Consider the following 12,782-nt stretch of genomic DNA (forward strand, 5'->3'; position numbering starts at 1 on the left):
AACAGCCATCGCTGAAGAAAAGCAGTGATCCCCATCTACCGTAGAGCGAACAATCTCCTTCTGTGCTAAGCAAACTAACTGCCAAGTCAGAAAACCCTGATACCCTTTTGCTAGAGGTCTAACCATGAATTAAAAAAACAAACATTCCTAATTAAAGCCAAGAAAAGTAGAAGTCTAAGGAAAGCCTAATCTCTTCATCTCCAGGAGGTAAGACTCCACTTAGGCTCACCGTGATTGGAATAAAGTGGATACTGTAAATAGTGCTAATAGATTACTGCTTATGTAACAATTTTAATTATACCCAGTACTTGATTAAAACATTCCTTTTCAACACAGCACCAAGTTAACACAATCTCCACGAAAAAAAAAAGGGTAAATAATATTCTCTAAAGAAAGGAAAAGCAAGGTCTTGCATTCACTTCAGCGAGACAGTGGCTGAGCCCCGGGTCTGCTCCTGCTGAGGTCACCACAGTTCTCTTCACTTGGGTAGGAGAAAGGTTTTTTTCTTCTCAAGTCAACAGGAACATGGGGATTCAAAGCTAGAGATGCCAGTCTTTCCTCTCCAGCACCCTCCTCCTACCAAACAGCATAGTCAGGTGTCTAATGGTACTGGGAAAGTTAAGGTTGGCCACAGATCATTTTTCTCATCTAGTTCTGTTGTTCAAGAATGTCAAACTCCAAGACCAGTGTTGTCTTCTTCTGCTTGCTGTGAGAAACAATTTTGCAGTTTCAGGTGTTTTGTTCCTCCCAATATCAAAAAGGTTCAAAAGGATCCCAGTAGCCAAAAAGGCTGAAAACTAAAGTTTAATGTGTCACAACTCCCTGATGGGACTCTTTGGGCCAACCAGATTGGGAGCTCTTGGGAACCAAGGCCGAGCAGGGACATCAGGCTTTGCAGGAAAGCTGCTCTGCAGCCCCTTGGTGCCACAGAGCAGGAGAGCGGACGGAGAGGCTGCGCAGCGGGTGCCGAGGGCAGGGGACGCCGGCCAGGGACCCGCAGCGCACGTGCCAGTTGTCCTGCGCTGACGTGAAAACCCCTGTGGCTTCGGGGAAACCGCGGTGGTTTGTGTCTGATGTGGTTCATGTTAAAAATTTCCCAACAGTGATAGACTTCAGCTGCCAGGATCAGGGAGAGCATGTGCATCTAGCATGAGCAGCCCCCGCACACAGCTCTGGGGCATTTTCGTATCCTTTTTCCTTTCTTTTAAATAACTATTGGGGCTCATAACAAGCACTGTCACTCTAGGACTACTCCCCTGATTGACTTTGCAACAACGATCTGTGGAGGAGATGGGCACACAAACAACAGCCATTCTGCAGGCACTCAGGCAAAGAGGACTAGAGAGGCTTGGGTGGGTTTTGTTTTGGATTTATGTTTTGATAAATTTTTGTTCCATTTCCCAAATTTCTTCTCTGACATTTTTTTGAACGGTATTATAAAAAGAAAACTAACCACAAAACTGTAGTAAAGCAACTCTGAGGCTGAACAAAAATCATCCCCCCCCCCCACCCAAAAGACAATAAAAGAGGAAAATTTGAACTAAATCGGAAACTCTCGTTGAGTCATCCTGGAGCATCCCTAATACTGCAGAGGTCTCAGCACAGTGATCTTATGTATCATATATGCCCTAATAAATAGGTTCAATGAGTTGAGTTAAGGGCAGAGTTTAACTATTAACTCCAAATTTCCTCGCTCTTATGGCTGTAAGTCAATCCCTTAATGTTACTTTAACACAATTTCTGGCAGTTGAATAAAATCTACGGTCAATATTACAACCCCTTCCTTCCTAGATGAAGGAAAATATATGTGTGATTTACATAAGAAATGATGGGAAATGCTGTGAGTGAGTGAAGGTGATACAGGCCCAAGACCCCATCAGTCAGGAGTCCGAGACGACTGTTTGGCTTCAGTTGGTCAGGTCCTCATTCTCTAAGTCCCAAAACCAACAGAACTGGCAAAAATACCTCCACGCTGGCTCAGTTCTGAGCACCAGAGCTCTTGGCAGTTGGAGAGGTTAGAACACAGAGCTGTAAGATATATCTAAAATAATACCACAAAAATCAGATGACACAAAGAATTCTAATACTTTACTTTTGTTAAGATACAGTAACCGAGAATACAATGAAATTCTTCATGTTCAGTATCTCCCATTAGATCAATTAATATTCAGAGAAAGGCTTTAACATGAAGTTTAAATAATCATAGAAGGAGAAAAAGAACCACCAATGTTCTAGAAGCTTCTCTAGACCTTTCAATCAATTTTATTTATATGCAAAACCAAGAGAAACTCAGAAAAAACAAAGCTCCTCCTGATGCTAAAGCTCTCAATTTACTGACAGGCAAATGGCTTCATGCTGCCACTTAATCTCATTTCTTGCATAATGCCCTCTAATTAGCATATCAAAGTGAATTAATACTTCTAGGGCATTAGCAATGGGAAAATCTGCTCCAGGCTTCACAATAGCAGTTAAGCAAGAGCCAAGAAATCCTCAAAAACACCACAAACCACTTTGCATTGCAAAACTGTTCAATTTATTTATCCTCTCTCTCTAAACACTTTTACCGCACACTGTTTTACTACTGTTCACCAAACAAAATGATAATTGCCAAAGTTACCAGCATCTGTAATGCCTGTTTAGAATCTTAATTTAGATTGTGTATCTGAAGATCTCTAGATGCTCTCACAGACCCCATCACCTACAACAGGATATATCGAGAAATTGCCCTGCTCCTAAAGAATGCTACCAGGAGAATAGAATTAAATTCCATTTTCCACTTCCAATAAATAATTAAAAAATAAATAATATATGAAAAAGCCACCTGCTGGACAATGAGGAATGAGAGATGAGCTTTAAATGTTGATGCATGACTGAAGTATAGCAAAAGGGTTTGACCTGTAAACACATGATACAAACCCGCCCCCCGTTCAAGTGATTGATTTGTAGGACGCATGGTATTTGGTGACTCATATATTGATACCAGTTCACACGACTCTGCAACATGCATTGCACTGATGGTTAATAAAATAATTCAAAGTAAAGCAGCTAAAAGATGATAACTTTAAGTGCATACTAATTTTTACTCTACGCTTTTACACAAAACATGCAATCTTTATCTGCTTCCTGAAGCAACAAACACACTTCAGCAGTCACCATCACATATCAGGCCATTTCTCCTTAAAAAAATATTTTCAGAATCTACTTTCAATCACAGGTTATTTTGCAAAATATAAACTACTATTTATAGACAAGGACTAAAAACCCTTGAAACTTCATCATCTTAGCACTCCCCATCAGTCTTTTAAAAAAGAAAAAGAACATTAAGGGGAAAAAATAAACCCTTGGATTTAAATCCAACACTAGCAAACCCACCCTAAAGGCAGTAAGGGGGCTGGAGCACTAAGGGAAGGCTAGCAGCAAAGAGTAGAAGCAAATGCTGAGGTCAGTGAGGTATGCTACGTTTCTGTTTGCTACATGAAGGGGGGGGGGGGGGGGAAGTATCGGAATAAGAAAATAAATTAGGATGGAGGTTTATCTGGTACGTGGAGCCTTCCTGAAGAACGTGCATTACTGACAAACACACCGCGCTCACGCACGAGGCTTCATTTCCTTTCATATTTAATTCCCTGTTTACTTCCACCGTAAAGACAGCATTATGGAGGAGCTCTAATGTCCAGCTGAGAAGCACAATTCATCTGTTTGGCTGATGAACTACTCCAACTTTATAAAAGCATGAACTACACGAGCTGACAGAAACTTTAATAATTTATATTAAATATTGATGTGAATTATTTACTCCATTCATACTTAAAGACATGAATTGCCTACCAGAGAAAAGCAAATGTGACAAAAGGTCAACACGATGGTGAAAAAAGGCAGGCTGTGTCAGGCATGTGTTATCTGAACCATGCTGATCACCTTGATAAGCGAATAGCATTAAACATGACTGCTGAGAAAACAAACAAAGCCTTCTTCTCAGGGTGTCAATGCACCGCATACCAACAGCTACGTCTAATTCTGCCAGCGATACGGGACGGGGAGAACTCCACGCGGGGCCCTGACGATTCGACCGGCCAGTACAAGGGCTCAGCGTTCACTCCTGCTGCTCATAAAAATATTCATCGAGCCATCACGAGCGTGATGTGCGAGGAATTGAGAAACAGCCTCAAAAACGAGGGCAGATCCGAACCGGACGCTCGCGCACTCCGCTCCATCATTACTAATAAAGCCTTCGGATGTATTTAAATGTTGTGTTACATCTGTAACAATTCGGTACATCTAATTCTGCTTATGTTTGTCTACGGTAGACTGCAAATAGCATTATATTAATGTTACACACAAATCAATATTTAAATTGAAAAAAGACAGCATAATATCCATATCACACAACTTTTGCACTGAAAGCCGTAGGAACTGAGTTTGATAAATGTGTTAAATCCTCGGGGGGGAGGGGAAAAAAAGGACTTTTTTGCATTCACTACATGGTATTATAATAATTTATCTCTGAGTGCAAAAATTCCCTCACTTACAACAAGCACCCTAAAATACACCACACAGTCACTCATGTAATTTAGTGTTTTCAGATAAGCAAGCAAATGTGTCAAATTCAAAAATAAAATGCAGGACATGAAAAATAGCTGTAAAATAAAATAAATCCCTGCTCCTAGTTAAATCAGTATTGACAACTAGGTCCAAATTTATCCTCTGTGGAGGAGAGAGAAAAAAAAATTAAAAAGACCTGGAAACACTGATCCTGGTGATCCATGTGAAGACTGTCATTTGAATACAGCAAGGGGCACTAACAATGGTGAGGTCTCCAGGTACGCTGTAGTTACAGGGTATGTAAGACAAAGTATCATGAATTTCTTCAATGAAAATAACCACCAGAGCCGCCTGTTCTCTTAACCAGAGAAGTACCCTGAGAGAAATTCACCAAAGGAATAGAATTTTCATAATGAATGTGTTTGAAACAGATGACCAAATGACAATCCAGATATTTTATTCGATTCATTTTTTCCTCGTAGGACATTTATGAAGAAAAGCAATGTCATTGCCATAAGGACAGTGTAAATGACCCAACGTTCTACTGCACATCATCGTTTGTAAAAGACTTGCTGATGATTAAAAAAAAAACCCAAACCATTAAAAAGTATAACTGATGGCTGAGTGAAAAACCTTGGATGCTGCAGCATGAGCAAAGAAACAAAAGCTAAACAATTTAAATTGACAAAAAGACGTACGCACCTAAGTACACAATGCCTGCTTCCTTACGGAGTCGGGGAACGTCAAAAATATGTACTTAGCAGCTTGGAAAAACAGCAGGACTGCACATCAATAATTTAAATAGCTAAAGGGAGTAACAATAACATCATAGCTGATACTTAGAAAATAGCTAACATACATACATGCATACATCCAGGCACACGGATAGGTGTATGCTACCAGGGCCGTGTCATTGTTCCACTCGGATCCTTCAACGCTCAGACAGGATTGCTGGGACTGTGTATTATCGTGTATTACCACAAGTTGTTGGCACTAAATGACAGTTTACAAACACTGAAAAGTTGAAATCTGTGTAATGGAAGGAGAGGCCTATGATTTGATTTTTAAACAATCACAGTGAATAAAGGGGTTAACATTCTGAAATCCTGGCGGCAGGCAAGGCAGAAAGCAAGTCCCTCTCAAAGAGTCACCTAACAGGGGTTTTGCAGCCTATTGACAAGGGGCATTCCGAAAAGACTTGGGCCATTTCCATCAATAAGGAGCTTTGAGGCAAGCAAGAGCACAGATACTACAGCCCTTTAATCATCAGAATGGCATCCTATGGCTAGTTACAGTCCTAGCAATAAAAATAAAGGTTTTCGCTTACTTGGGGAACAGCAAGAAAATAACCCCGTGGTTAGCATCAACATTTGCCTGGGTTCTGTTTCTTTTTTTTTTCCATTCCTTAAAACAAAATTCTGCACAAGGGGCAAACGTTCTTAATGAACATTTTCCTCCTCTCTCTTTAGACATAAAAAATAGTTCAAGCAGCCCAACCAGCCAAGCAGGCCTTTCTCTTCCCCTGCGGACACCTCCTGCAGTCGAGAAGTTCATTAAGTTTTATGATCTTCCCAAGTCAGTCCTGCTTATAAGCCTCACAAAGGCCACAAATCTGGCAAACCATCATGTATGCCATTAGGCTTTACTAGTAAATGAATGCTATTTAGGATTTGTGGTGACAATAAATTAGGGTTTGGTTGGCAGCTATCATTGTTTCCGTTGGGCTCGTAGAAATAAATAAATAACCGTATAGGGTGTATGCAGATAGGCACTCCTTCAGACATCTTCATAAACGTGCATTCCTACCCACACAAACGCCTCTTAAAGACAAAACACCAAATCATCTATCAACACAATCCAGGACCTAATCCTGTGTCATTCCAGTGGGAAATAATTACAATTCCCTAACCATTTTAAGACCATAAGAATTAATGTATTTTCACTTCTATCTCCATGAGACTAACCAGTACCTCAGGTACAGCAACATCCTAATGGAGGCTTAATCACATTACAAATCCAAGGGATTCTTCGTCAGTAAAAAAGAGCTATTGAAAGAAACCAAGGCACAAACGAGTTTTTGATCCCTCCTGGTAGGCAGGGAAGGAGACAGAGTGTTACACAGGTATGCAACAGATGTGAAGGCGCATGAGGAATGCAACTTTAACACTTCCAAGCAACACCTCAGAGAACGGGCAAAATACAAGGAAACAGAGTCAACAGGCTCTCCCTTGCTTATCTTTTTATTTCATTGGAGGGGCTGCAGTAGAACTTTGGGTATCATTTTTCTTTGAACTAATTAAATAAGTGGCAGTTTCTTTATGAAAACCATGCTACCTTGTGGTTGCCTCTAAGAATGCACACATCTATTAATACCTGTAAGGCTCTTTAGTGTATTATGCACTTAAAAAAAATCTTAAAAATGTTAAAACAGAAATGTCAGGCTAGATTCAGTAAGCTCAGTGATTTGCTTTGTACATGGTAAGTACCTCACAGGGGAAAAAAAATCAAAACCTTCAGCTCCTAACCCTAAGTAAAACAGAAAGAGAGGCTTTTAAAAATGTGATGCACTCATTAACCCTCGCAGGAAACTGGTAAGAGTTGCTCTACCTAAACTGAGTATTCCTCTGCGTATTTTCCCATGACCAGTCTCACAAAGTCCTTGCTGCCAGTACTGAAAACTGAAATTAAAATTAGAAAAAAACCAACATATAATTTAATATAAAAAATTTACTTAAATGTTGTCTTACTTATTTCAGACCAGACCTGACTGTAGTTATACTTTAGGTCCAGGCTACAGCCTCCCTCCTCACCTCTCATCCTCCTCACAGGAGAAGGTAGTGATAAAGCCATCACAGGCATCCCCACTGCCAATACCCCGGTAAACTTTGGTTCTGATTAAAAAGAATGAAGTGCCGGCACAGGACCCAGCTGCAGGGAGATTTAAGTACTCAGACCACAAGACAATGCAGAGTACCAGGAGGAGGGGAGGACGTTTCTGCTTTAATTGCATCTCAGACCATTCACCCTTCCAGTCCAGAATTGTTTGAGCCATTTCCTACAGAAACAGCTCATAGCAAATAACACTGGAATGTATTTTCCTGTTATCTTCAGGCTTACCAAAGCCTACGCAGACATTCCATCTGAACTGGGAGACCCTGAGTGAAGATCCATGTGTGTCCCCCACCCCGGCCAGGAACAGGTTTTGGTGGGGGTGTGGATTCATCTCCATCAATCACACAGTGCATGAATCCTGTCCCTCCTGCGCTGCCGCTGCCGGGCTGGCAGGATCCTGCCTTTGGGCAGACACAAGCCCTTCATTCTTTGTTGGTTCTCAGCGATTTCACAAAAGAGATAACTTGCAAACTTGGCTTGACTACTTGCAGCACAAAGGCAGGATCCTAACTTACAAGTTATCACTGAAAAACACCTCAAAACGTTTCAGACCACAAAGTCTCTTGTCAGGTTCCCTTTCACCTCTGACGACGGCAGTGGCCTCACCAAACACTATGCCAGTAATCCCTGCTGCTGAAAGGACTTGGGTTTTTCTTCGCTGCTCACCTCTGACTTGTGGTTGACTATACTTTCCTTTCAAAACAGCGAGGCTAAGCTCTTTGCAAATAAAGTAATCGCAGGACCTACGCCTGCCTCCTTAATTGAAATCTGCCTGCTGCAAAATGTCTGAACATCAAGGGCAGGTTGCTCGGCTGCCTCTGGAGTAGGACAGGCAAAAAGTTTAGGGAAAGGCAGAAAACAAACACAAGCCAAAGGAGGATGGAACGGGGTTACCCAGATGATGGAGGCAAAACGGAGGTAGATGGGGGCAGACAGGGGATCATTCCCCTTATCCCGGGTAATATAATGCAATATAAAGCAGAATCAATCTTAATATTCACAACACAGTCGATACCCTAGTGCTCAGCTGTCAGCAGAAACTGAAGTGGATCCCCGGTAGCAAAGAACTCCTTGGACATAAAGCACCATAATTTACTGAGAACCGTGCACTTTTAGGCTTCTTAGCTGAGATTTGCAATGATTTCACATTTGTTGTTTTTGTCTACAGTCTTTTATTTTTTCAGTGTGTAATTAAGGGGCATGTGATTGAATATCAAACATAACTAAAAATCCAGCCAATGCATATGTTTATTTTTAAAGCCAGATCATAATAGTTTTTCTTATTCTCCCAACACAAAGCAGGATATTTTGCAAATATTCTTCTTAAAAAAATAAATCTCTGTGAATTCGGTGATGTGAAAAAATTGCAAAAAACATCTCTCCTAAAACGCCTCTAAAAAAAACCCGAGAGTTTACTGGTGTCGTGTTAATGCAGGAGGGAAAAAATCTTTTCCGTACTTTTGTGGTGAGAATTTCTGGCATTGAAAACATCTCAGCCCGAGAGCAACTCCAGCTTCGCTGCAGGAGACGCAACCCTGAGGTCAAAGCGCCCATCCCTCGGCACCCCTCTGGGTCTCTGTGGTCTCCTTCCCTCCTTCCACGGCTCTGCGTGGCAGGGGCTCTGCCTGGCTCTCCCTCACAAACTTTATCATCCCCGCCGCGTGCTGCGCATCCCGGGGAAAAAAAATGCTGTGAGGTAACAGCGATCTGACGAGCATTTTGCCAAGTGTCCTGACAGTAAAAAAAGGCAGGTCGGGGCAGCTCCCGAGCTGTGAGAAGAGCAGCGGGAGAGTCTCCACCGCGCCATTTCACAACGAGACGGCGGGGCCGGGCCGGGCCGCCGCCTGGGCCGCTCAGCTCGGCGGGGCGGGCCGGGCCCAGCGAGCAGCGTGGCCGGCGGCACCCGCCACCCCGGTGCGGCGGCCCGAGGGACGGCGGAGCGCCGGCACCGTCCCCGCCGGCGGGCAGCGGCGGCTGGAAGGAAGGAGGTATCAAGATGGCTGCGGCGGCGCGGGCGGCCCTTACCTGTTTTCTCCTTGATCTCGCAGAGGACGCTGAACAAGGCGGGTTTCATCCTGTGGCAGTTCAGCGCGTGTTTTCTAAAAGAGAGCAGAGAACAAGCGGTTAAACGCGGCGGTTCAGCAACATGGCGCCTTCCCCGAGAAGGATCCCCGTGTCGTCGTCGTCGTCCCCCTCCTCCTTCCCTGCCCGCCAGCCCCGCGGCCGGGCGCCGGGGACACCGACCGGCGTCTCCCGGCGCCGGGCCGCGGGGCTGGCGGGCAGGGGGGGGCCCGCGGGGCCGGGGGTCCCTCGCCCAGCCGCGGCTGACGGGTCTCTCTTTCCCCTCGTCCCTCTGACTTTTATACCGAATTATCTTTGTGCAAATGCCGCCCGGCCGAGGGGTATAAATCACACACCTCCCCCCCCCCGCCTTGTCGCCGGTACGATCCGTCCTGCGATATTATAACTGATTTATTAAGGAGACTGGGAGCGGGGGTGGGGGGGCTCTTGCAGAGTTAACATTGTTTTTGTATTTACTGTGATTTAAAACGGGGGTTGTTTTGTTGTTGTACCCCCCCCCCCCCCCCCCCGCAGCAATATTTTGTCAGGTTTGTAATTCATCTGCAGCCACTTCGGGGGCAGGGAGAGAATGAAAGAAAGGAAGGAAGGAAGGAAAAAAAGTTGCAGTCCCTGGGAGAGCGCAGGGCCGCCCGAGGGACACACGGACGGATGGATGGACAGCGGCTCGGAGGCCAGTATCCACCGGACAGTGTCCAACGGGAATGGGCAGGGATGAGCCACAACCTCCCATGCACCGGAGCGACGGCATAACCATCGCATACTTAGACATTTATTATATCTATCTCTATTAAAAAATCATTAAATAGCAACTTTGGCAGTGCCTTGGCTGCTTGCAATTTGTCCTACGGCACCAAGAAGTTGCTCTAATTGTGAGACTCCGAGTCTCCGCAGCGGAGCAGGAAGGAGAGAAACAAAAAACCCACACACACACAAAAAAAAAAGGAAAAAAAAAAAGAAAGGGGAAAAAAAAAAGACAAGGTTTAATTAGACGAAACCAACTTTGCTTGTGCCTCATCCAGGCTTTGGTCAGTGATGGTCATGATCTGATGGAGGATGTCACCGATGTCCTGCTTCCTGCCGTCGCCGTCTGCCCCGTCGTGTCCGTGGGGAGGAGGCAGGGCCATGCCCCCCTGCACCGAGTGCCCGGCCAAGTTGACGCCGGCCAGAGTCTGCAGCATCCTGGACTGATCGTCCATGGCTCCCGCCGCGGCCCGGGCCAAGCGCCGGGCGTCGGGGAGGGAGAATGCGCCGGTCAGCCTCCGGCTCCCGAAGTCAGTCTCAGTTCCTGACTCCTTATTTCGCTCTTGCACACACACACCAAGAAAAAAGAAAAGAAGAGTGAAAAAAAAAAGCCAAACAAAACAACAACGAAAAAATAAAATCAGTATTTGTGTTTTGACCGGATCTCAGCTGTTTATTCCACTCTCTTCTCCTTCCCAGTGCAGTAAATCACCCTCTTCTTTAGTTACAATCTTCTTTCATCATCATCATATTTGTGGCTCGGATAAATGAGCTGATCAGGTTTCTTTGCAGTTTTCCTGGTACAATCTTCCTCCAAAGCTGCTCTTTTTTTGGTTTTTGTTTTTCCTTTTTTATTTTTACTGTTGTTTTTGCGTCTTTCCCCACTTGTCCAAAAATCTTCTTTGCAAAAAGGCAAAATTAAAAAATAAAAATTAAAAAACAACAAAATCAAAAAACTTGCTTTCAAATCCTCAAGAAGTTAGGAGGGGTGGCAAACAGCAAAAACCACAACAAACCAGGCGAACACCCCCACCCCCAAACTGCAACATAAAAAAGCCAAGAAAACACAATCACTGAGGGGAGAAAAAAATTTAATCGCCCTCCCCCCCAAAAACAACAAACGCTCCCAAGTCTGTGAAACGGGGGGACGACAGCAGCAATCAAAAGTTTGAACTTGTGCAAAGAAAAGAGCGGAAATAACGGGGAAAGAACTGTAAAAAAATTAATTACACACTCTCTGCAAAGCAATGTGCAAAAATATCAGCCCGCCGGAATTTATGAGCCCCGCCGCCCGGCGCCCGTGTGTGTTTTATGTTGTTTGATGGCCGCTCCGGTGAGGGATTGACAGCCTGCCAACGCCACTCACTCACCGCAGACGTGTCACCCTGTGAAGGAGGAGAGCGGCCGCGCGCGAGAGGGACGCGGAGCCCGCCGCGCCCCGCCCCGCGCCCCGCCCCGCGCCTCCCGCGGGACGCCGCGCCGCCCCGCCCCGCGCCCCGCCCCGCCCCGGCCCTCCCCGCCGGGCGGGGCCGCCGCCTCCGCCGCCCCGCCCGGGGCCGCCCGCCTCACGGGTCCCGGCGCCGCGGGGCCGCCCTCCCACCGGGCCGAGCGGCGGCGGCGCTCCCTCGGGGCGGGAGGCGGGCGGGCGCGGCCGGGAGCGGCGGGCGCGCCGGCCAATCGCTGCGCGCGGGGGCTGGCGCGGGCGGCCGCAGCGGCCACTCAGCGAGCGCGGGGCGGGGCCACAGCCGCCCGCCGCCGCGGAGCCCCGCCCCCGGCTGAGAAACTTCTGATTGGGCTGTTCGAACGGTCACGTGTCCGGGGCGAACGGCGCTCGGGCCCCGCCCCGCCCGCTGCTATGGCAACGCCGGGCTGAGGCCTCGCGTTTCCCTCGGCGCTGCCGGGCTGGGCCCGGAGCCCCCGGCCTGCGCCCGGGGCCGGCTGCCGGCGGCAGCCTGGCATTGCCCCGGGGCCGGCAGCTTCGGCGGAGCGCGGGCGCGACACCGGGAAGCACGGGCCCGTCCGTGCCCGTCCGTGCGGCCCGGCCGCTTCGGAACCAGATCTTTACGTCAAATACCTCTTTTTGCACGTAGGGACAGAGGGACAGAAACGTGGAGAGGGCAAAACACACACACCAACAATAAAGAGTTCATTCTGTGAAGAGTTTACTCCTGCTGCTCTTGGGCAGAATGCCCATCCCATGCAAACACACAGGGCTTTGATTCGGATCCATTTCATAGAACCATAGAATGGTGGGGCTGGAAGGGACTTTCAGAGATCATCTAGTTCATCCCCTGCAGAAGCAGGTCAACCTAGATCACATCACTCAGGAACATGTCCAACGGTATTTAACAAAGCTATTGCCACACAGACCTCCCAGGGAAGGGAAAAGCACCTGTAGCACGATAAAGAGCCAGAGCAGCAAGTGAAATATTCTATTTGTTGTGTGTACCTGAGGGACAGCTGCTGCTGAAAGGTGTCCACACTAAAACCTCCCCCTCATTTCTGATATATGGCTCACAATTCCT

At 46.4% G+C, this 12,782-nt stretch overlaps 1 protein-coding gene across 6 annotated transcripts in view; it reads right to left on the minus strand.

Annotated features, from left to right (window-relative positions):
* Nucleotides 1-11,701, minus strand: part of PBX3 (PBX homeobox 3) — a 107,614-nt gene extending 95,913 nt beyond the window's left edge. For 2 of the 6 annotated variants that reach the window (XM_062011562.1, XM_062011568.1), the window contains exons 1-2: nt 10,516-11,619; nt 9,460-9,533 (exon numbers count right to left, since the gene is read on the minus strand). In XM_062011562.1, coding sequence (XP_061867546.1) covers nt 9,460-9,533; nt 10,516-10,712 — 271 coding nt within the window. In that variant the 5' untranslated portion in view covers nt 10,713-11,619. The other 4 variants (XM_062011563.1, XM_062011566.1, XM_062011567.1 and 1 more) reach the window with 4 other exon arrangements.
* Nucleotides 11,702-12,782: the final 1,081 nt, after the last annotated feature.

The sequence above is a fragment of the Colius striatus genome, chromosome 19, assembly GCF_028858725.1.
Source record: "Colius striatus isolate bColStr4 chromosome 19, bColStr4.1.hap1, whole genome shotgun sequence".
Taxonomy (NCBI): Eukaryota; Metazoa; Chordata; class Aves; order Coliiformes; family Coliidae; genus Colius; species Colius striatus.